We start from the raw sequence: 21,689 nt of genomic DNA on the forward strand, positions 1-21,689 counted from the left end.
CACACACACACACACACACACACACACACACACACACACACTCAACATTATTATAGTGCCAGTGTTACCTAAATGTCCACCATTGGAGTTTTATATCAAATCCAAATATCACCTTTATTTACATTCACTTAAAAGTGGAGTTTAAGTTACCTTACTTTTTTAAAAAAGCCACACCCTAAGCAACCATAAGCTTGATTGTGCTAGCTTTATGTATTTTTCTAATAAAATTCAAATAAATACACAGTATATAAGTAAAATGAAATAAAATTACACGAAGTACCATCTAGAATTGTGTTGTATTCTCTCAGTGGTATACCTACTAAACTTTGGAAAATACCAGAGTAGTTTATGAAAAGATTATGCACACTGGTCTAGAATATAAAATTTTGTTTTTAAAGAAAACTACTAAAGTGTTATTTCCATTGCATTTATTAGGTTAAAAAATCATCAGCTGTTAAATCCATTATTCTTTCATTAGTTAGAGAATCTGATTTCATACATTATTTTAAAAATGGGACAATAGGACCACCAGTTAGTGGGTAGAGTTTTTGTTTCACATGTGAATTAGCATAAATCCCACTCTCATCATGCCAAGTGTTGATGCCAAATCTTTTGGAACCATTTAGATCTGTGAACTGAGACCGGCATTTTCTGTGGACTATTGAATAATCATCTTGACAAGGATAATCCTATAGGAGGGGAGAGAAAGAGAAATGATATTGGATAACTAAAATATGTACAAAGGAGTGATATTTAAAAGTCAATCTTCAATATATTAGTCTAATTATGAATAAAAGTTAATTTTTAAGTACTTGATTAATTTAACCTCTCAAATTACAAATGCCCCAATGAAAAAAATGGCTATTGCATTTGTAAATACTTATAATTTTGAAAGGAGAAACTAGTTCATGGTTGTTTAATTTATGAAACTAAATTATTATACATTTAAAATTGTTCTAAGCCATAACTTTACAAATAAAGAACAATTTAAATTGTATGAAAATCTGTATAAGACCCAAACAATTATAATTTATCTACCATTCAACACTTTTTTAAAATAAATGTTATAATCATTCCAAAGAATAATATCTTGAGTTATATCTTTAATAACTGCTATCAAGTCACACTTGCTAGTAAATGCCAAGTTCAAAGATTCATTCCTATGAGAAATTTACCTCAGTATAATCCAGTACAATGTTTAAGGTATTTATCCTTAGAGCACTTCATAAAAGTTTGTATTGTAATAAAATGAGACACTATCACTGACCATTTCCCAAAGGAAATATTGATTTTTTTCAAATTACATCAAGGGTAATGGTAGACATGGAACATAAAGCCCTTGAACTGGTTATATAATTCCTGCCTTAAATTGATACTACTAATTTTAAAGCAGTAGAACATATTGAAATTAAATCACCAACCCTATAAAACAATGAAAGAACACCAAAACATAGTTCAAATCTTAGATTGGCTCTATTGAAAATAACTGAAAAATTTAACCCTTTGTTCAACCATCACAATTATTATAGTGTCGTTTTATTTACTGAGTGTCTAATATGGGGTGGGCATAGTAGTTAAATGTTTATATCTTTTAATCCATAACCAGGCTCTGAAGTTGGAATAACTACTCCCACTTTACATTAAAAAAGAAAAGAAAAGAAAATTTGCTTAAAATCTCAGAAGGAGATAATTTAAAGAATGCCAACAATATTAAGTGACTCAGCCAAGACTTCAAACTAACCTGACTGTACTGACTGCAAAACACATTATCCCTCTAGAATCCTTGTGAATTCTTAATAATTAAGTGATAAAAAAGAAATATAAACAATAAAATCCTAAAGCTATATCTTATCCATGTTCCTTTCTACATAGTTTGGGTTTTTGCTTTTCTTCACTGGGGTCTATTTTCCTTTTTTTGTATGTATTTTTTAATTTTTTTGCAGGAAAATTATTTTATTAGAAAATAAAGTGTTTATTCAAAGAACATTAAAATCCAAGGACCCGTGTCGGGGGAGTTGGTGTGAGCAGGCGTGAATCTCAGGCTCAGCCAGGCTGGGCATGGGGCTCCTCTCCACAGAGTCAGGGCTCAGAGGAGGCCATGTGTGGACCCCTTGGATTTGGCAAGGAGGCAGGGAGCAGTCACCCCACACCAGGGCTCAGTGCAGAGCTGGGGCCTCTGGGCTGCTCAACCTCCCGGACTCAGCAGCTCACTAGGTACATCGCTGTGGCGAACCCTCTTTTTACCGGTGACGTGCGGTAGCCATTGCCCACCGACTCCAGGTCCACGCTGGACAGAGTGGCCCCTTCCCTGGTGAACTGAGAGGCCAGGGGGCTGGGAGTGCTGGGCCCTGAGCATGGCTCCCAGCTGGCAGACAGGCAGCCAGAGCCCCCTGCCCGGGACACGTCCGGAAGCTTCCATAGGAGCCACTTTTCCTCGAGGTTCCAGATGGCGGCTGGCTGCAGGCAGACAATGGTCATAGGCTCCCCCACAGGCAGCAGGATCTGGACATTGGTGAGTAGCGCAGGCACAGCCGTGGCGCTGGGCCGGTTGCTGTACTCCACCGAGGCCTGAGTGAGGGTCGCCTCACACTGCCAGCAGGCGCTCAGCTGCAGAGGCACACACTGGGGACCGAGGTGGGAGAACTGGTACTGCAGCAGCACTGTGTCGTAGTAGGAGGCGGCTGGATTCTGCCCTGCCTGGCGCTGCAGCCCCTCAGTCAGGGCTGTCACGTTGAGCCAGAAGTCTTTGGTCTCGGGGTCGCTCTGGAAGGGGTCGCTGAAGAGGAGATCGGCATTGGGCTGGAAGTGCTGGATGGCGCTGTGTGCACAAGAAGGAAGCTGAGGACGGGCAGGGGTGGGTTCCGCTGAATACACGCACAATGCCAGCTGGGAAGGTCACGGTCCGCTCCCAGTTACGTGAGCCAGGCAGCTCGGGCTGTGGCCACAGTACTAGGCATGGACATACTCGGTGAAGACGGTGGCCATGGGCAGGGCATGCTGGGAGCCCAGGACCACAAGGCTTGGGCCCCGGGAGATTCTGTATCCTGTCTGGGATGAGAAGCTGGAACATTCTGGGGCAGTGCTAGGGAATGGAGAACCCAGTGGGGAGGGGCTCAGACAATGAGACACTGGGGACGTCTGAGCCCCTCCCCATTGCTGCCCATCAGAGGGCAGGACACCCTCCTGGAGTGGGGTCTCCGGGGCGGGCCGCCAGGCCCTCCGTGGCCAGAAGGTCGGCAGGTATGGGCCTCAGGCATCCTCCAGCCATGGCCTCCAGGCCCCGCGGGCCTAGGGATGATGCCAGGGGCTGTGGTGAGTCCGAGGACAGCAGAGGCCACATTCCCCTCTACTCAGGTGGCTGCACCCTACAGCTGGGTGGGCTCTGTGGGGTGCCTGGGTGGGGAGGGGGGCACCCAGGAATCAGGGAAGAGGCCAGGTGCTGTATGAGATGGGGAGTCCAGGCCAGAGTCCTCCAAGTTCTTAGGAGACGAAGAGGGGAAAGACAAGGGGCTGGAGGGAAAGCCAAGGCTCCTGGAGCCTGTAAAATCTTCGTGGTCAAAGACTGACTCTAGGAGCAGCCCAAAGAGGTTCTTCGAAAACTGCTCTTCTGATTGAAGCTTCTCTGTACAGCTGCTGGCCCTCAGGGAAGATTGAGGCTTCCACGGTTTCCCAGCGGTGTCCCCTGAAGAATGGCATTTCACAGCGTCCCCTGGGCCTGGCGGGAGGATGAGGCTGCCCACCATGGCCCTGAGCAGTGTGGCAGCTGTCTTGGGACTGCAGGGTGGAGCGTAGGGGTGGGGCATCGCCCCCTGTGGGCTTGATGTGCACGCAGAACTTGTGGGGCTCCTCTTTGCCAAAGTCAGAGTCACTGGATGAGAGGTGGGAGGGCTCAGCTGTGCTGTTCTGGGTCACATCGGGCTGGACAATGAAGCCTTCTTCATTCACCTCTGGACATTGTGCTGAGTCAGGCTCCACAGGATCTACAGCTCTAGGTGGCTCCCGCTCTCTCCGGCTCAGTCTTGGAAGGTGAAAGGCCCTGGCTCCCCGCAAACTGCATTGCTTCCTGGGCAGCTGGGGGCTGTACGCCTTGAAGTTCAAAGTCTCAGGCTTCTCCGGGCCCATGCTCTTGCTCTCTGCAAAGTTTTTCAGCAGCATTTCCACACTGATGTTCTCTCTATTTTGTTTAAACTTCTCCTGACCCTGCCCAATCTGCACATGAGCGTCCTCCCCTCTGGGGTCTGTTTTTTGTGGCTTGTATGTTTGGTTTTTTTGTTTTTTTTTTTATCAGATAGAGGCCCTTTAAATGAGATTTGAGCATCACTGGCCAAAACTGCCCTTTTAGAGGGAGGCAAGATCTGCTCATTCTTACCCAGCTGCAATTAAACTGAAAGAGTGTCAAATGCAAGATCATTGTGTTCCTTTAGCATCTCTTAGACAAAGAGGACTATTCATCTTGATAAGCTGAGTGACAAGATTAAATGTGATGTTTTAGGAAAAGGATCCTGGCAGCAGAAGGTACTAAAAGTTGAAGGTAGAAGGGACTGTACTCAGGAACTGTGATTAGAATTGGATCTCAACTATTCACATCATCAGCTGATGGATGGATAAACAAAATGTGGTCTAGTCACACAATGAAATATTATTTGGTAATAAAAGGAATAAAGTACTGATAGATGTTGTAGCATAGAAAACATTATGCCAAGTGACAGAAGGTAAACCAAAATACCACACATTGTATGATTTCTTAATGTGAAATGTCCAAAATAGGCAAGTCCACAGAGACAGAAAGTACTGTTTCAGGAGATGGGGAAGAATGAGGAGTGACTGCTAATGGGTGTGACAGCTCATTTTTGTGCCAACTTGACTGGATCGCATGGAGCACCCAGACATATACACACAAGGCTGCAATGCAACTCACAGGCTTACCAGACCTCAGAATATCCATGAGAAAATCTGGACAGCTCCAATCACAGAGTTCTCCAAATGTGTAGGAACTATCCTTTGCCAATAAGGCTTAAACAAGAGTTGAAATGGAAAGTAGGAAGAGTCTGCCTAGGGAATTGTAGAAAGAAGAAAATAAGGGAAAAGAAAAGCAGGACAGCAGAAACAAATGTATTTTATAAGGTACCCAACCCAATCTAGGTGTTCATCAGGCTGAGTCTTCTTGACCTGGACACAGAGGAGTGCATTAGATAAGTGAGAGTAATGGTGGAAGGGCATTGGGTAGTCTCCGGGTCCCCATCTTTCACAAGAACTTTTGAGGCAAAACACCTCTGCCCTTTCATTGGCCTGGGGCACATACCCACGCTGGTAGGTCAGCAATGTTGGGCAGAGGCAGGCTCTGACAGTCATCAATCCTGAGTCACTTTTGATATTTTGTGGCATAAACAAGACCCTGGAGTCGCTGCAAGTCTGCAGATAGGGTTCAGCTCTCAGCTGCAGAGCTGAGCATCAAATCCAGGACTGAATGGGAATCACAGAAGGCTTCTGCAGGGTCAACAGTATCCATGGGAGTAAAAATAAGACTGAGTAAACCCAAACATGCCACAAGGGTTCCAACTAAGTCCAGAGAAAAAGCAAGAGAAATAGAAAACAACTGACAGTTAACAAAGTCCACAGACCAGAGCCACTAATGCCAGCAAGGAAAAGAGCAACCAGGTAGACTAGGGATCTCCTCCCAGAGACCAGAACAAGCAAAACACAAAACAAACAATTATTCTTTCCCCCTGGCATCAGGATGCTAAGTCACATTCCTGTCTCCGTATACCCGGAGGCCCCCTTAGGGAGGGCCGCAGTTACCACTGCTGTGTAACAGCCAACCCATACATAGCCTGTAAAACAATAGCCATTTTCAGGTTCTTTGGGTCGGGGATTTGGAAAGGTTCATGAAAGACAGCATCTCTGCTCCACGATGCCTGGGGCCTCAGCTAGAAGACTTGAAAGTGGGGGGTGACTTGAGGGCTGGGGCTGGAAACCTCTCTCATTCCAACTGGTAGCTGATGTTGGCTGTCTGCTGGGACCTCAGCTAGGGCTGTGGATGGGAAAACCTCACAGGTTCTCTCCCTGTGCCCGCTTGGGCTTCTTCATGGCATGATAACGGGGTCTGAGAACAAGGATGGCACAAAGAGAACCAGGGAGAAAGCCGCACTGCTTTTCATCACCTAACCTCAGAAGTCACAAGCATCACTTCCGCCATTGCCAGAGTTCACACAAATCTAGGGGCGGGAATACAGATTCTGTCTCTCCATCCAAATCACATTGTAAGAGCATGTGGGGTGGCAGTATGTGTTGCCGCCACTTGGGGACAATAATCCGCCACAGGGAGAAAAGCAGGGCGTGTTGGAGCTCCCAAGATTACCTCTAGGTTCAATGACTTGCTAGGAGGACTCACAAGACTCAACATATGGGATACTAGGGGCTATGATTTATTACAGCAAATGGATATGAAACAAAATCAGCAAAGGGAAAAGGCACATAGGCTGAAGTCCAGAGGAAACCAGGTGCAAACTTCCAAGAGTCCTTTCCCAGTAAGTCACACAGGATGCACTTAATTACCCCAGAAATTAGTTGTGAAAAGCTCTCTACTGGGGAAGCTCATTAGAAATTCAATGGCCAAGGTTTTTGTGCAAGTTGGTCACATGTGCACCCTCTACTTTGAAAACGTAGCAAAATTCCAGACTTGCAGAAGGAGAGCAGGTATTCAGCACAAACCATACTGTTTGCATAGTTTAGGCACAGTGAGCCGTTCTTATTAGGGAATCTTACTTGGAAAGTCAAGTGTTTAGATGTCGATAACATGTCTTATTAGGGAATTTTACCTGGAAAGCCAGGTGTTTAGATGTCAACCTTTAGATGTAAAGGCCAGCCTTACAATCAGACTTTAAAACTGATAGCAGTCTCCGTTCTGCTATGATAGTTCTTTGCCGCAAACAGGGGATGGGGAAGGATCTCTAAGAAAGTGAGTTTTTCGAGAGAAATTAAACACTACCTATAGGAACTATTTAAATTATGGAATCAAATTAATCTTTAAATGGATTGAAGAGTTATTGTTTTCTCCCACTGGCAGCTGGCTTGGGAAGAAGGCTAGTAATCAGACAGACACATTTTCTCTGTGCATGCAAGTTGCAGACAGTTGCTGTATTTTCAGCACCCTAATATAATAATGAAATGTTTGTTCAACATCAATTTAGTGGGAGGGGGGAAAAGTATTTAGAAACTGTATAGAAACAGATTTTTGAATTACTACATGTTGTTGTTGGCTGGTCCATTACTCTGGTGCTTCACAGACCCTGAGCTCTGACAAAGTTCATTTAGGATAGAACAATCACTGCAAGCCTTTTCTGAGCCCTTCAGGTATAGGAGGGTAGCTGGAAAAATTTGTCTGAGCTGTACAGTGAGTGGGCATCAAATGGCTCCCACAGAGCCAGACTTAAGGAGACATTTCACGGGAAGAACATCAAGGACTTACCCAGCTAACTGGGGATAAATAACAGAAGATGTTCCATAGCCTCAAACATATAGCTGGGAGAGTTTTAACACCATTAAAAAGAATAAGAAAGACATGAAAATGAGGAGGTCATGTTTTAGGAGGAAAAGATGAGTCAGATTTTAGACATTTCAAATTAGAGATGACATCAGTACAGAATCTTTATTTGGAAGGTGGTGCTGTGGAACAGATGGCCTGGAGGGAGGTCCGTGCCCTATGCACAGCAGTGACCATGGACTGGAAAAATAGCTATAAAGGACATCATTGAGGCCATAAATTATATTTGAATATAAACTGAGGAGTACATAATTATATTGCATCAACTTTTCTGAGGTTGAAAGCTTTACCATAGCTATGAGTCCTTGTTCTTAGGGAAACCACATTGAATTATTTAGAGGCAGAGGGCCATAATGTCTCCAGTCTATGCTCAGATGGTAAAGAATTGGACCCTGGGTGAAGATTGTATGGGAGCTCCCTTTAAGTATGAAATTATGTAGCCCCCAAAAAATGTTGGTTGGGGAGCCATGGAGTGGATGAATTCTCTGAGAGTGTGTGAAATGAGAGAAGCCAGGTCCTGGGATCCAAATCTTGGGGATGCCTCAGGTTGGATCCATAAAGAAACATGAAAGGCACAGGAGAGATAAGAGAATGTGTTACAATGTCATAGATTCTGAAGGGAGAGGGAGGTTGAAGAATACAGTGTTACCCAACAAATCCTCACTTCTAAGGACACTTCACAGAGGGTAAGACCTGACAAAACACAACCGATTGTAAGGATCAATCTCTCATCATCTTTGAGGGCACTGTTTCAGGGAATGGTTGAGGGAGCCAAGTCAAATGTCCTGATAAAAGACGGAAAAACAAAGAGCATAAGATAAAGGAACATTAAGGGCAACAGGCCCTGCAGAATCAGGAAGCACTAAAGATGAAGCAAGAGAATCACCGTGGGGTTGGGGGGTGGGGAATCTATCTTAAGGTTAAGAAAGCTTTCTCCCTTTTCTTCTTTCTTTTCTTCTTTTTAACATATCATAGGAAGGCAGGTTAGAATGTTATAGGAGGATCTTGGTGCATAGGGCCCCCAATCAACCTTCATTTATTATGAAGGACAGATTATGGTTTTATCATTTCTATCAGTAAAATTTATCAGTGAATCTTTAAATTATAGGTATCCTACTCTTAGATACCCATCCCCCCCATTCCATCCCATCACTCCTTGGGTGTTATATCCTTAATCTAGGAACCACTATTTCCCAAACCTTTTTTTGGAATAAATGACATTGCTGGTTTTTAGTCAACAGTACACCCAGTCCTCACTTAGTTTTTCCCAATATTCCAAGGGACTGTTCTGTGGTTATTCTTATTTTATTTCATCCTTCTTCTTTAGGACCTTTTATTTTTGATAGTTTTATTTTTAAGGTCATTTTCAATTTTAAGCCTGCCTTCTGGAACATCAGTAACTCTGTTTAATTTAATATCATAAGATAATTTGAAAGCATAGTTCAATTCCTTCATCCAGGTCATCTATAAAAATGCATAATGGGTTATGTTCCCTGGCCAAATCAGTCACTGTGAACTAACCTTGTGTCCACCATAGCTATTAGCCACCTGGCATTCATACAGCAAAGACTATTCTACCCTGGCATGCCTGAAAGTATGCTCATTCGGGGTACTTTAGGCAGCAAACTTTTTAATGTGAATGTCACACTGAATGGAATGAAAGTAGGCATACAAGTAGATTGCTGTGATAATTTGTCTCATTTTTTTTAGTATGCATTATGTATAAAATTCTTCAGCACTTATATGTACTTGACTAAAAACCTGTCTTCCCCAAATAAGGTTGTCTTCTAAGCACACATGCAGAGTGATGTGGGAGGAAAAGAAAAATCCTCCTGCAGCCAAATCTACTTATTCAACCCTGAGGATCACAGGAGACAGGCACCTCAGACAGATCCCTTCACTCATTTCCTTCACTGCTTTTAAAATGAGGTCACTTCTACTGGATGTTTTTCCTCCTGATGATTTCATTACAAATATCAGAGTAATTGGCAAATATAGTTATAATAATTACATGTAACTAGTTATATATATTTTGTTACACATATAAGAAATATTTACTATCCTTTTTTATTTGAGAAAGTTTTACAAAGGAAAAGTACTTGTAACAAATTCAGGTATTCAACTAAAAGAAAGTAGTCATAGGAAGTGCAAGGAAGTTTAGGCTATGGGTATAAATGTAAACATTTATATCATTAATGATCCAGTCAACATAGTAAGGTTTCATCATAGTAAGGATCCAGTCAACATAGTAAGGTTTCATCATAGTAAGGTTCATCATGAGTAAGGATCTACGTGAACAAACATTTCACAAAGTAAGCTGACGATATCACGCAAACTTTGGTAATGTCCATTATCAAAAACTAAGCAGTATACTATTGAACTTTAGCTATTGACTAATTGTTTTTCTTTCTTATGCACAAATTTTTATTGGTCATATCATTTTAATCACATAAAAATGAATATCATTTTTCTTATTCTTCAATCTATATTATGTGAGGACATCTGCAACTGTTTTGTATATTTTTTATTTTTTATTAAATTTATTGGGATGATATTAGTTAATAAAATTATATAGGTTTCAGGTATACAATTCCATAATATATCATCTCTATAAGGTATTGTATGTTCACCACCCCAAGTCAAGTCTCCTTCCATCACCATTTATTTCCTCTTTACCCTCTTCTAGGTCCCCCCACCCCCTTATCCCTCTGGCAATCACCATGCTCTGTCAGCGTCTGTGAGTTTTTGTTTGTTTGTTTGTCTTTGCTTAACCCCCTTCACCTTTCTCACCCAGCCCCACAGCCCCACTCCTGCAACTGTTTGATATTTGTAGTGCTGTAGTTAGGTATAAATTTGAGGCTTAGGGCTCTCAATTTTTAATTTTTTTTTTTGTTTTTCTCCATTACAAAAGTCAAATATGTTCACTGTAGAAATTGAAGATAATAAAAAAAAGAAAAATGAAAATGAAATCTCCAACTATCCCAAGTTTCTTGACATATAACTGAGCTTCATGACCTAACCCAGAAACAAAAAGGAGATCATAGTTACTTAACTTCAGAAGTCAATAAAAGTGCAAATACAATTACAGAAAAACATAGGGCTCTTTCTACTAATACCAGAAAACAATTAAGAACTGAGTTTCCTGAAAATAGATACCCACAATTTCTCAATTGTTGGTGATACGCAAGATGAGCAGAAGTTATAATATTTATTTCCTAATTTTCAAGTAGACTTGAATTAAATGTCTGCCAATGTCCTTAATACAAAAGACTACTCAGTCATAATTAAATGACTACTAGGATAGGACAGAATCAGTGAAAGAGATGGGACCAATAAAAAGAGAATCAAATCAAGTAGAATTTGAGAGCCATAGAGCTAATGAATATCTTTCTGTCCATATTAGTGAAGATTCTCCAGAGAGAGAAAGAGAGAATCAAAGAGATCAAGATTTTAAGGAATTGGCTCACATGAATACAATGGTGGAAACTCAGGCAAAGTTTCTATATTATGGGTGTTGAGTCAGGATTCCTTCTTCGCCAAGAAACCTCAGGTGTTTTGCTCTTAAGGCTACCATCGGCTGATTGGATAAGGCCTACCCACATTATTGAGGGTAATCAATAAGGCAAATCCTATTGCATTCCAATAACTGGGAGGCGCTGAGGAAGTCCTGTGGAACTACATAAGCAGCTGCCAATAGATTTTGAGGTTGAAGCTGAGATTCATAATGAGAACTGTTTGCCTATAAGATACAAAATCATGCCTACATATATACATACAAGGTCAGCACACATATGTACAACATACAATGAGATCTTTCAGAGATGAAATTTAGATTGAGGAAGGCCACCATCTCCTTCTGAATCCAAGTAATAGAAAGCTATTTTCATGGTTAACTAGCGGCAGCATTTTAGAATACACTGACATCAATAAAAAGATACCAGGTACAACTATAGGACCCCTTCTCTCTTCTCCCATTTCACTCTCACCACTACCTCACTTGCAGAAGAATCTAAAACTCTCATTTATTTAAGTTAACAATACAGAATAAGATAAACATATTCAACAAATGATCATTACTTTTTTGTTAAGATAGATATTGAGTCAGAACATTAACAGGACAAAAAGGAGAAAATTAAATAGCAGATATATTATGATGCTGTACAAAGAAAAGTAGAAAGAACTAAAATAAAAGTCATTAAGATAGAGCCTGGAACATTACCTAGTTAAATTTCAGCTTCAGTTTTATGGGTAGAAGTTTTGGAAAACCACAGTTTTTTCTAGACTAATCTCCCTCCCCCTCCCCCTCCCCCTCCCTCTTCCTCTCTCTCTCCCTCTCCCTGTCTATACTGAAATGAAATTGCCAAAGTGGGAACTGAAAGCTAATTTAGTTCAGGCGAGTGAAGCTTCTCACAGAACCCCTACCCTGTTCTAGATTCACTTTCTGTCCAAGCTTTTAGTGTTTTTCAGCAAGTCCTCCTTTTCCATGTCTTATTTTTAAGGTCCCTGGTAGGCATCTCTTCTTAGAAGGAGGAACACTGAAGACAATTCTAAGCTTAGGGGAGTCTCTTTCATATGAATGAGCCTAACTGAACAATAAAGGGCTCCTAATGATACTGTCCGCTTTTACCTCCTCACTAAGGTGCACTTTTTCTCTGGGATGGTACTCAGAGTATTTATCAATCAATACAGCACGAGCCAAGTCCCGGAGGTCCCTGATCAGGCAGGTGTTAAAATTCCCGAAGGTCCAGGCTGGGCAAACTCAGCAATGAGGCCTGGGGCTCACACTACTTTTAGAGGCTGAAAAAAATGTTTCCATTTCTTTTAAAATCAGAATTTTTAAAAATGAACATAACAATGTAACTATACTTATACCGCTAAATTGTATACTAAAAATTTAGTGCATTTTATTTATATTTTACCACAATGAAAAAATGCAGATGCCATTTAGAAAAGCTAACTCAGGTAAATGATAGAAACTCTTAGCTAAACCAGGAAATGATGGTGGTAATATAATATTCATAAACATCTTGGCACAGGAAACTTCGGCACCTATTATACAGAAAATTTTACTTAAAATAGAGTGTATAAGTCCAAAAGTATTTCCCAGGGGGAGGGAAAAAAGAGTACTGCATGCTTCAGTTTTCTATAATAATATTCACTTATTAGGAATAATTTCAAGAATGTTAATGAAAACAGAGTCACATAACATGGCAATAAAATATAAGAACATAGCCAAAAATATTTAAGGAGACAATATAAAAGAGGAGAGAAAAGACTGGTAATCTTTACAAAATGCCAATGAAAAATATAGCTTAACAATGCATTTCTTTAATAAGCTTTTAAATCCAAAAAGTTAATATAATCCAACTTGGATTATGTTTGTCTTTATACCATTGCAGTTGTAAAACATATTGTTCAGTTTTTTTAATGGAAGAAAGAGCCCATGAAGGAAAAAAAGCTCAAGGCCCAGGAAAGTCATCGTGCTGCCCTGGATCCAGGGAGCCCAGGGAAGGGGCCGGGCTGCTGAGGTGGCAGGGTTCTGGGGGGATTCAAGGCCGCAGCTAATTTTCAACCAGCACAAAAATACCAATATTTTAACAATGATATATCTATACCAGTGCATAGAGGCCCAGTGGTAGGACAGGCAAATCCTGCTGTTACTGGAAATAATTCTTAAACAGATGTAGCCTCTTTTCTTACCTACCTACAAAATGCTGCATGGACCCCATGTGGTCAATTTGGAACACATGCCAACTTTCAAACGTAATTCTCTATTAAAAACTTCCTCATCTTCCTATCCCTGAATGAACTAGGATATGCAACACTTTCTGATTTAAAGGTAATCACATGCCTTCAAAGATGATTCAATAGGCAGCTCTCTTTAGGAAAACAAAAAGGTACTTCACACATGATACTGACCAACAAGATGTACCCAAATGACAACTGCACGGCTGGGAGGAGCCATTAACTTCCAAAGTGCTCCCAAAGTTCATTGAGGACTGGAGAGTCTGTTTCAGTCTTTGGCCCCACACTTTTCCCCTGCTGTCTTATATTTTGATTTTTAACATCCGTATTTAGAAGCTAGCCAACATTCTGTCTTACCATTTTCTCACCTTCTCAAGTCAATAACTTTGATACCATTGTAAAAAGTTCCCTGGCCACATCCTGGATTCCATCACCTTCTACATCTGAAATTCCAATAAATTGAGTACATCCCCTTTGCTCATTACTTCCAATTTTTCTATAGCTTTCATTCCTTCACTGCCACCATGTTTGTTGCTCTTTTATTTCAACATATTCATTCCCTTGGGCCTTCAACTTCCTGAGTTTGCTAGTCCTTGCTTGAACTAATTTTTTTTTTACCCATTCCGAATGTATTCAGTAGACACACTTATGCTTAGCTAACTTCTTCCCTGTCTTAAAGGCTCTTGTACCCTACAAACAGCCAGCCATGGACCAGTCCTCTAATCTACCCTTTCTGAAACTTTTCCTCTATTTGGGTTCTTTGGGAAAAGAATGAGGAAGCTTTTTAAAGACGATATCTTTCATGGAAATTGTGTGAACTATAATAAATATTCAGTGTAAGAAGTGCAGTTATGAAGAAGTGGCTTGCAATTCTCTATTTCTCCTTGGAAATGATTTCATAGGTTTCTAATACTCTGTATTTCCTTAATTATATGTAGAGCTATGGCGTGATAACTTGCATTCTCTCTAAGCATCCCATAATGTTGTCCCATTTCAAGAAAATATTCATTTAAGCAAATGTAAGAGCCTATAGTATAAAAATTAATAAAGTCTCAATTCATGCACAAAATTTGAAATAGTATGAATCCAACATTTTAAGATTTCACCAAGAATTACATAATTGCAAAAGTGGTAGCCTGAGTGAGTGGTGAACTGTTTATGCTAAGGCCATATGGTAAAGTATTTAGCAAGTAAAAATATTCTTCATCTGTTAGCATTTTGTGAAATAATCAGTTGTATATGTTTGATAACTTCAGTCACTATTCTGCTGTTATTTAACCACCCACTATTATAATTTAAAATATTTTTTGTATCCTAAAAGAATGTATGGATGTGCTAGAAAGCAGTGCTAAAAAAAACATGTCTCAAAATTAATTATTTTGGCATGGAAGTTGGAAGTGAATGAACATAACTCTAAATACAGCAAACAACTGCCATGCATGCTGGGCTGTTAGTGTGGAAATAAGCAATGGAGAAATATTAGAGATAATGCTGAAAAAACAAAACTGTAAATATATAACACAACAGCTAAAGATTTATGCACTCTAAGAATACATCCCACATTCTTTATATTTCTGCCTATGGGGAAATTAGTCCTTTGAATTTTGTGAGTTCTTAGTTATGTCTTCAACTTTCTTTTGTTTAGAGATGGAACCAAATTCCATGTATCTAAGGGAACAAGACTGAATTGCATTTTTAAATAAAGTATTTAATCCTTGTTTTTTTTTTCCTGATTATAAACAATCCGGCTAAAAAGTATAACAATGAAGAAAATCACCTACAGTATCACCATTCGATGGCCAACTTTAGTAGTATTTTGACAGTAGTATTCTCTTTTTCTTTAGTTTTTTTCTCTATATTTTTATATTGCTTAGATAAAATAAATGTTTAATTTTGTATCTTAATGTTTTTCTTAACCTTAAACGAAGATTTATCAAGACAGTAAGAACTATCTATGGATGTTATAAAGGCTTCAACAATCTCACCGTATGATTATAGCATATTCAATTAGTACTATTTCTAATACTAAAACATTAGACACTTTCCAAGTTTTGCTATTGTAAATAATCTAGTGATGAGTATCTTTGGATTTCAAATCATTTTTCTTTGGGGATATTTCTTAGAGGGAGGATTATTAGACCAAATAGTATCTTGATATATACTGCCAAATTCCTTTCCAGAAAGAGTAAAACAATTTAAAATTTGCCTGGCAACAGATAAAAGAACACATCTTTCCCCATCTTCCCCACCGTGAGTATTAAATTTATAAATTTCATTTACAATTAATTTAGTTTTCCAGTCCTCTAAAATGGTAGTTATTCCCTTTGGAGATTTCTGTTTGAGTATATAATTAAACAATTAATGGCTACACGCAACAATTTATTATTTTCTTGGAATCTTTCATGGGTTGCAGACAGATGGCAGCTGGAGTTGGAGTCCAGGCTTAACCAAACTGCATATTCAAGATGGCTTTTTCATTCATAAGCTCAGCATTGTTTCTGCTCTTGGCCTTTTCCTCTAGCATAGCAGTTTGGATATCTTACAAGGCGGCCCAAGGCTCCTGGAGTTGGAAGCAGTCTTTTTATAAAGAAGGCCTAGATCAGAAAGAGGGTCACTTTTGCCATGCTCTAGTGATCAGATCAAGACCTGATAGTCCAGATTCAAAAGGCAGAGATACATTCACATCTTGCTGGGAAAGTGGCCTGTGCAAACAGGAAAACAGGCCGTCTTTGAAGACAATCCACCACATCTTCCTTACTGATCTTTATTGATCTAAACTTTTACTCATGAAAGTATTTTAAACTTGTGTTGCTATAGTAATTTGTATGCTTTTTCTTTTACAGTTTACTAACCAGTTATATAACATGCTGCTGATATGAAGGAAAGGTACTGTTTTTCACATGCTTATTTTGTATTTACTCACCTTACTAAATGGTCTTATTTACTTTTTTAAAAAAAGATTTTATTTATTTATTTTTAGACAGAGGGAAAGAGAGGGAGAAAGAGAGGGAGAGAAAAATCAATGTGTGGCTGCCTCTTGTGTTCCCCCTACTGGGGACCTGGCCTGCAACCCAGGCATATACCTTGACTGGGAATCAAACCGGTAACCCTTGACGCTCAGTCCACTGAGTCACACCAGCTACAGCTGGTCTTATTTACTTTAATTCTCAGTCTAATTCTTGGAACTTCTAAAAAGATAATCATACTATCTTAAAATAAAGATAAATTCTTTCTTCTCTTTTTTAATAATCAAATCTCTCATCTATTGCACTGGTTAAGACTTCCAGAACAAGGCTAATAAGATGCAGCCTTGTTCTGTTTCTGGTGTATAATTTGTTTAAGTGCAAGTAAATTAAAGTTAAAAACTGGGCATATTTTATCAACATACATGTTTCCTAGAGCGAAATTAAGCCACTTACATTTATGTGTCGATGCAATACAACTGAATATAAAAGTTAGGTTCTTATTCCAAATAAGTTAAATTCAGGGACAGGGATAATAAAACAAGATGAGGAATAAAGTATTGAATAACTGATATGTTTTGAACACTGTAATATTTTCTCCCTGAAATCTATAAACATCTAAAAAGAAATCATAAACAAAAAACATTATATTGACACCCTCAAATAGCAAATATCTCTAAATAAATATAAAATACCATAAACCTCAGCAATTTGTCCTTTCTTCCCAAGCTTCACTATTTACACTAGATGTAAAGAATAATTTATGTAAATATATGTATTATAATATGGCTTTTCAGCCCTCTTATACTCACACGTGGCTGATAGTCATATGGTGGAGTATAATTTTCAGTATATGTCGTCAATGCACACCTAAGAGGGATAAGTCAGTATCTGAGAAAAGAATGACTTCAAAAATAAATATTAAAAAAATATTTAATGGTATATACTTTACGTAAAATAAAAACATTTCAAGAAGGATTGGTCCCAATGAAAATTTAAAAACCCATAAATTCTCAGCCTTGTTTATAGTGTTACGTACCAATAGCAGGATGGCCTCCCTTCGTTACTTCCAATTCAGCACCATCTATCACACTCCTCTGCTAATGATATGCAGCCAATCCCAAGCCCATGAATTCATGTGTATTCCAGACTTTAGGAAATCTTTTCACCCATTTTCTGCCTCTCAAACCCTTTTTGATCCTATGCGCCATGTTCTCTGCTAGATGACAACTGAAAAGATTAACAGAAGACAGCCAGGAGGACTAAGATAACATAGCTTCCTCAACCTCCACCCCATTAAAAACCTTCCTTCCCCCAGGTGTATAAACATGGCCAAGCTCAAAAAGGAAACCGTGAAGTGCTGGAAATGAAGAGTATACTCATTAGAATGGGAAGCATAAGCTGATGTCCCAAAATAGGGGCTGGAGTTTGAACTGCATATTAAGAGCAGAAGGCATGGCCTTGGGTGGTTTCCAAGAAGGCAAAGAGCTAAACTCCTACTCATGGCCAGGAGTCTATAGACGTTGTACCTCCATATTATAGAGGCCAAAAAATTCCAATAAGCCATCCAGAGAAACTTACCAGAAAGTTTCTTTCTGTTTGAAACTGAGAGTGAGGGTAAAAATCATTCTCTCATGAGAAACTAGAGCCCTACTTCTATTCCTGACACTTTATGGAACTAAATGGTCAAAGAAACTTCCCTGAGAACTGCACATCTAAAAATATTTGGTACAAGGAAATTTAAACATTTAATACGTGCCTGAGCTGATGGGAAAGTAAGAGAGTTCAACAAATAAAAGAATTCCAATAGAAAAAGAAAGTCCAACTCAAAACAGCTAAAGGGTACAGGAGCTAATTTTACCTGCTTATAATCACCAATTCCTTACAGGCTTTCAATGTGTGCTTTCCAGAGTAGTAGCATTAGCATTATCCTGTTGTAATGTAACACATAACTCACATGTTTGTGGTGATGCTGGTGTAAACACACCTACTGCACTGCTGGTCATATAAAAGTATAGCACATTTGACAATTATGTATAGTACATAATACTTGATCATGATAATAAGTGACTGTTACTGGTTTGTGTATTAACCATACTATACTTTATCATTATGTTGAAGTGTATGCTGTCTGCTAAAATAAAAAGTTTTCTGTAAAAGAATGTGCCATGTCAATGCCAGTGGTAGACTCATAGATCTCGTGTTGCATCATTTTCTCTTGTATTTGATTTAATCTCATGTTATTTGGTACAGGAACAGGCTTGCACTCTAGGTTTGCAGCCTAGGAGCAGTAGGCTGTACACTGAGTGTGTAGTAGGCTATACCACCCAGGTTTATGTAAATACACTCTACCATGTTTGCACAACGATGAAATCACCTAGTGAACCATTTCTCAGAGTGTATCTTTGTGGTTAAGCAGTGCATTACTGTAATTCAGTCCCATCCCAGATCTTCTGAATTAGAAACTCTGAGGGTGGAGCCCAGCAATCTGTATTTTAACAAGCCCTCTAGGTGATTTTGATGCACACTGAAGTTTGAATATTGGTAATTAAAAGAACAAAAATTAGAAGTGTAACTTTCAAACCAGCAAACAGGACTTTTTTCCATAAATAAATAAATAAATAAATATCAATCTAATAGAAAACAGGAAAGAAGAATAAAAGGGAAACCATTTCTATTTACTAGACAAATTAAATTTGTAAAAATAAAGTTAAATATCTTTGTAATCATAATGAAAGTAAAGGGGTTAAACCCATCATTGAAAATATTTTCTTAGACTTAAACTGAACATCAAATTGTATCATAATAGTGCAACTTTATGCTTTTATACCAAAAATTATTTTCAAATAAAGTTTGGAAGTATAAAAATATAAAAAGATGCACAAATATAAACCAAAAGTAAGTTAATGTTGTTATATGACTATCTTATGTAATTGACTTCAAGTATAAAATTATTAATTACAAAGACTTACTAACTGTTACCTATTAATTAAAGGAACAAGTCACCAGGGATATACAAAAAGCCTAACAACACATAGAATATGAGGTCTGTCCAGAAAGAGCCTAGCCATTGTTAATATAACAAGGAAGGTTTGCGCGACATCAGTGTAACCTGGCAGCCAAGGAGAGCGGACTGGAGTGCTCATGTATAGATGATGACAAATTCACTGTATTAGTCAGTGGAGATGGTACATGCCACTTAGTGAGCACGTGTACTGTGTGGCCATCGAATTCAAAATGACTGAGTAGAGCAACAAATCTGCATCAAATTTTGTGTTGAGCTTGAACGTTCCTCCATGGAAACTATTCAGATGATTCAGAAGGCCACAGCTATGGAGTTTATTTAACTCCCCTTTTGGCAGCTTCATCACAACAACTCGCCCACTCATGCATCACATATTATGCAGAGTTTTTTGGCAAAACATCAAATCACCCAGGTGACTCAGCCCCCGTACAGCCCAGATTTGGCACCCTGTGACTTCTGGCTTTTCCCAAAACTGAAATCACCTTTAAACTGGAAGAGGTTTCAGACAGGCGATGAGGATTCAGGAAAATACGGTGGAGCAGCTGATGGGACTGGGAGAACTGTGTGAGGTCCCACGGTGCCTACTTTGAAGGGGACTGAGGCATCATTGTCCCACGTACAATGTTTCTTACATCTTGTATCTCCTTCAATAAATGTCTCTATTTGTCATATTACATGGCTGGATACCTTCTGGACAGAACTCGTATGTAAGATTTTTTTTAAAAATGACAGAATCATGAAGATAAAATGACAATTCTACATACATAGAGGAAGACTAAAACATTCTTAAATCCTTCGGTTTCTTAAATTCAAATTTCTACATACATCCTCCAAAATTATACAGATCAACAGCAAAGCAAATAAAATCACACAACTGCCCAAGGACACAGCATAATAGAGGTTATAAAAACTTCAGTTTACATATAGGTAGAGAACAATCCAGAATCAGAAGAGGTAGACCCAGAGCGCAATCTGGCGCAAAGTCAGATGGAGATTACATGGAAGAGAGGAGAGAGTGGTAATTCCCTATTGTGGGTGGAACACAGAGGACAGAGAGAGGACAGAGAAACACAGAAACAGAGCACCCTTCCCTGATGGGAAATAAGCTGAGAACATCTGAGCCTAGAGGATTTGAACACTGGCTTCAAGAAAGAGGCTTGGGGTTTGCAAGACCACAATGGCAGTCTTTGTAAGGCACTGCTTCTAGGGAAGTTGCGGGGGGGACAACTAGCAAACTAAAGAAAAATAAGAAGTCAAGCCCAGAAATTAAGGGTCCTAGAACCACCATTCTCCCTTCCCTCCTCCAAAAAAAGATGCAATTAATGATATAAAGTTCACTTCACTGTTTTAACAGAAGAGGGCACTCTTGAACTAAGATATAGAGGAAATTTCAAACTTCTCATTTTTCCTCCATAGAATTTACCTGATTGCTGCTAGTTCAGGAAAATTAGACACACATAAAATGCAAAGAAAGGGCAACATTACTATGAGAAGAAACAGTAAATAAGAATAAAAACTAAGTTTATGAAAATCCTCCACAGAAACATTCCTAGTCAGAGAAATCCTCTATCACCATTTCTGTCTAACAACGTACTGAACATTCTTGTAAATGCAGTAAAACAATAAAAAAGAAGCATAAGTATAATAATTGAAATGGAAAAAACAAAATTTTCATCATCCACAGATGATAAAATGGTCTACATTAAAAAACCCAAGAGAATCTTTGAATCATAACAATAGGCAAGTTTCAGGAAGGTTGTTGGATACAAGATCAGTACACAAAAATAGTATACCTATATGTCAGAAACAAGAAGTTAGAAAGCATAATTAAAAGGGAAAAATGCAATAAAAATCTCTAAAATTCCTAGAGGAATACATGTAACATAAGATTTATAAGACATTTATGGGAAAAATACAAAATTTGTTGAAGGACATAAAATAACTCCTTTGTTTATAGATGAGTGACTGGATCAATATATGCTACACATACACATATGTGCATATACATACATATATATAATTTCTATGAGGTTTACCGTTTTCACATTTTGTATATAAGTATTGTTTAAATTATAATTTAAAATGTCTATTGATCAAAAGACACCATGAATAGAAGAGAAACCATAGACTAGAAGATAATCATAAAATTAAACAAGATTAGTACCCAGAATAAAACATTCTTACACATCAATAAAAAACAGAATCCCATAGAAAAACGGACAAAGCCTACAAACAGTAAATTTACAGTAGAGGAAACCAGATGGCTAATAAATATGTTAAGATAAATTCAGGCTTAAAATTCAGTCTTAAATTTATTAATTAGTGAAGTGCAAAGTAAAACAATGAGGTACCATTTTATATCCATTATATTGGTATCAATTTAAAATCTCTATAATATCTATAAGGGTATGAA

The 21,689-nt window shown here is 38.8% G+C and overlaps 1 protein-coding gene and 1 pseudogene across 1 annotated transcript in view; both read right to left on the bottom strand.

The window, feature by feature from the left end:
• Positions 1–500: 500 nt before the first annotated feature.
• Positions 501–21,689, bottom strand: part of CFAP95 (cilia and flagella associated protein 95) — a 70,324-nt gene continuing 49,135 nt past the window's right edge. The window contains exons 5-6 of the mRNA XM_054583268.1: positions 17,064–17,121; positions 501–689 (exon numbers count right to left, since the gene is read on the bottom strand). Of these exons, the coding sequence (XP_054439243.1) occupies positions 501–689; positions 17,064–17,121 (247 nt within the window). The remainder of the gene's footprint in view (positions 690–17,063; positions 17,122–21,689) is intronic.
• Positions 2,200–6,196, bottom strand: LOC129078458 (F-BAR domain only protein 1-like; annotated as a pseudogene).

Source organism: Pteronotus mesoamericanus, unplaced genomic scaffold (assembly GCF_021234165.1).
Source record: "Pteronotus mesoamericanus isolate MK-2021 breed Mesoamerican mustached bat unplaced genomic scaffold, CSHL_Meso_final contig_73, whole genome shotgun sequence".
Classification (NCBI taxonomy): Eukaryota; Metazoa; Chordata; class Mammalia; order Chiroptera; family Mormoopidae; genus Pteronotus; species Pteronotus mesoamericanus.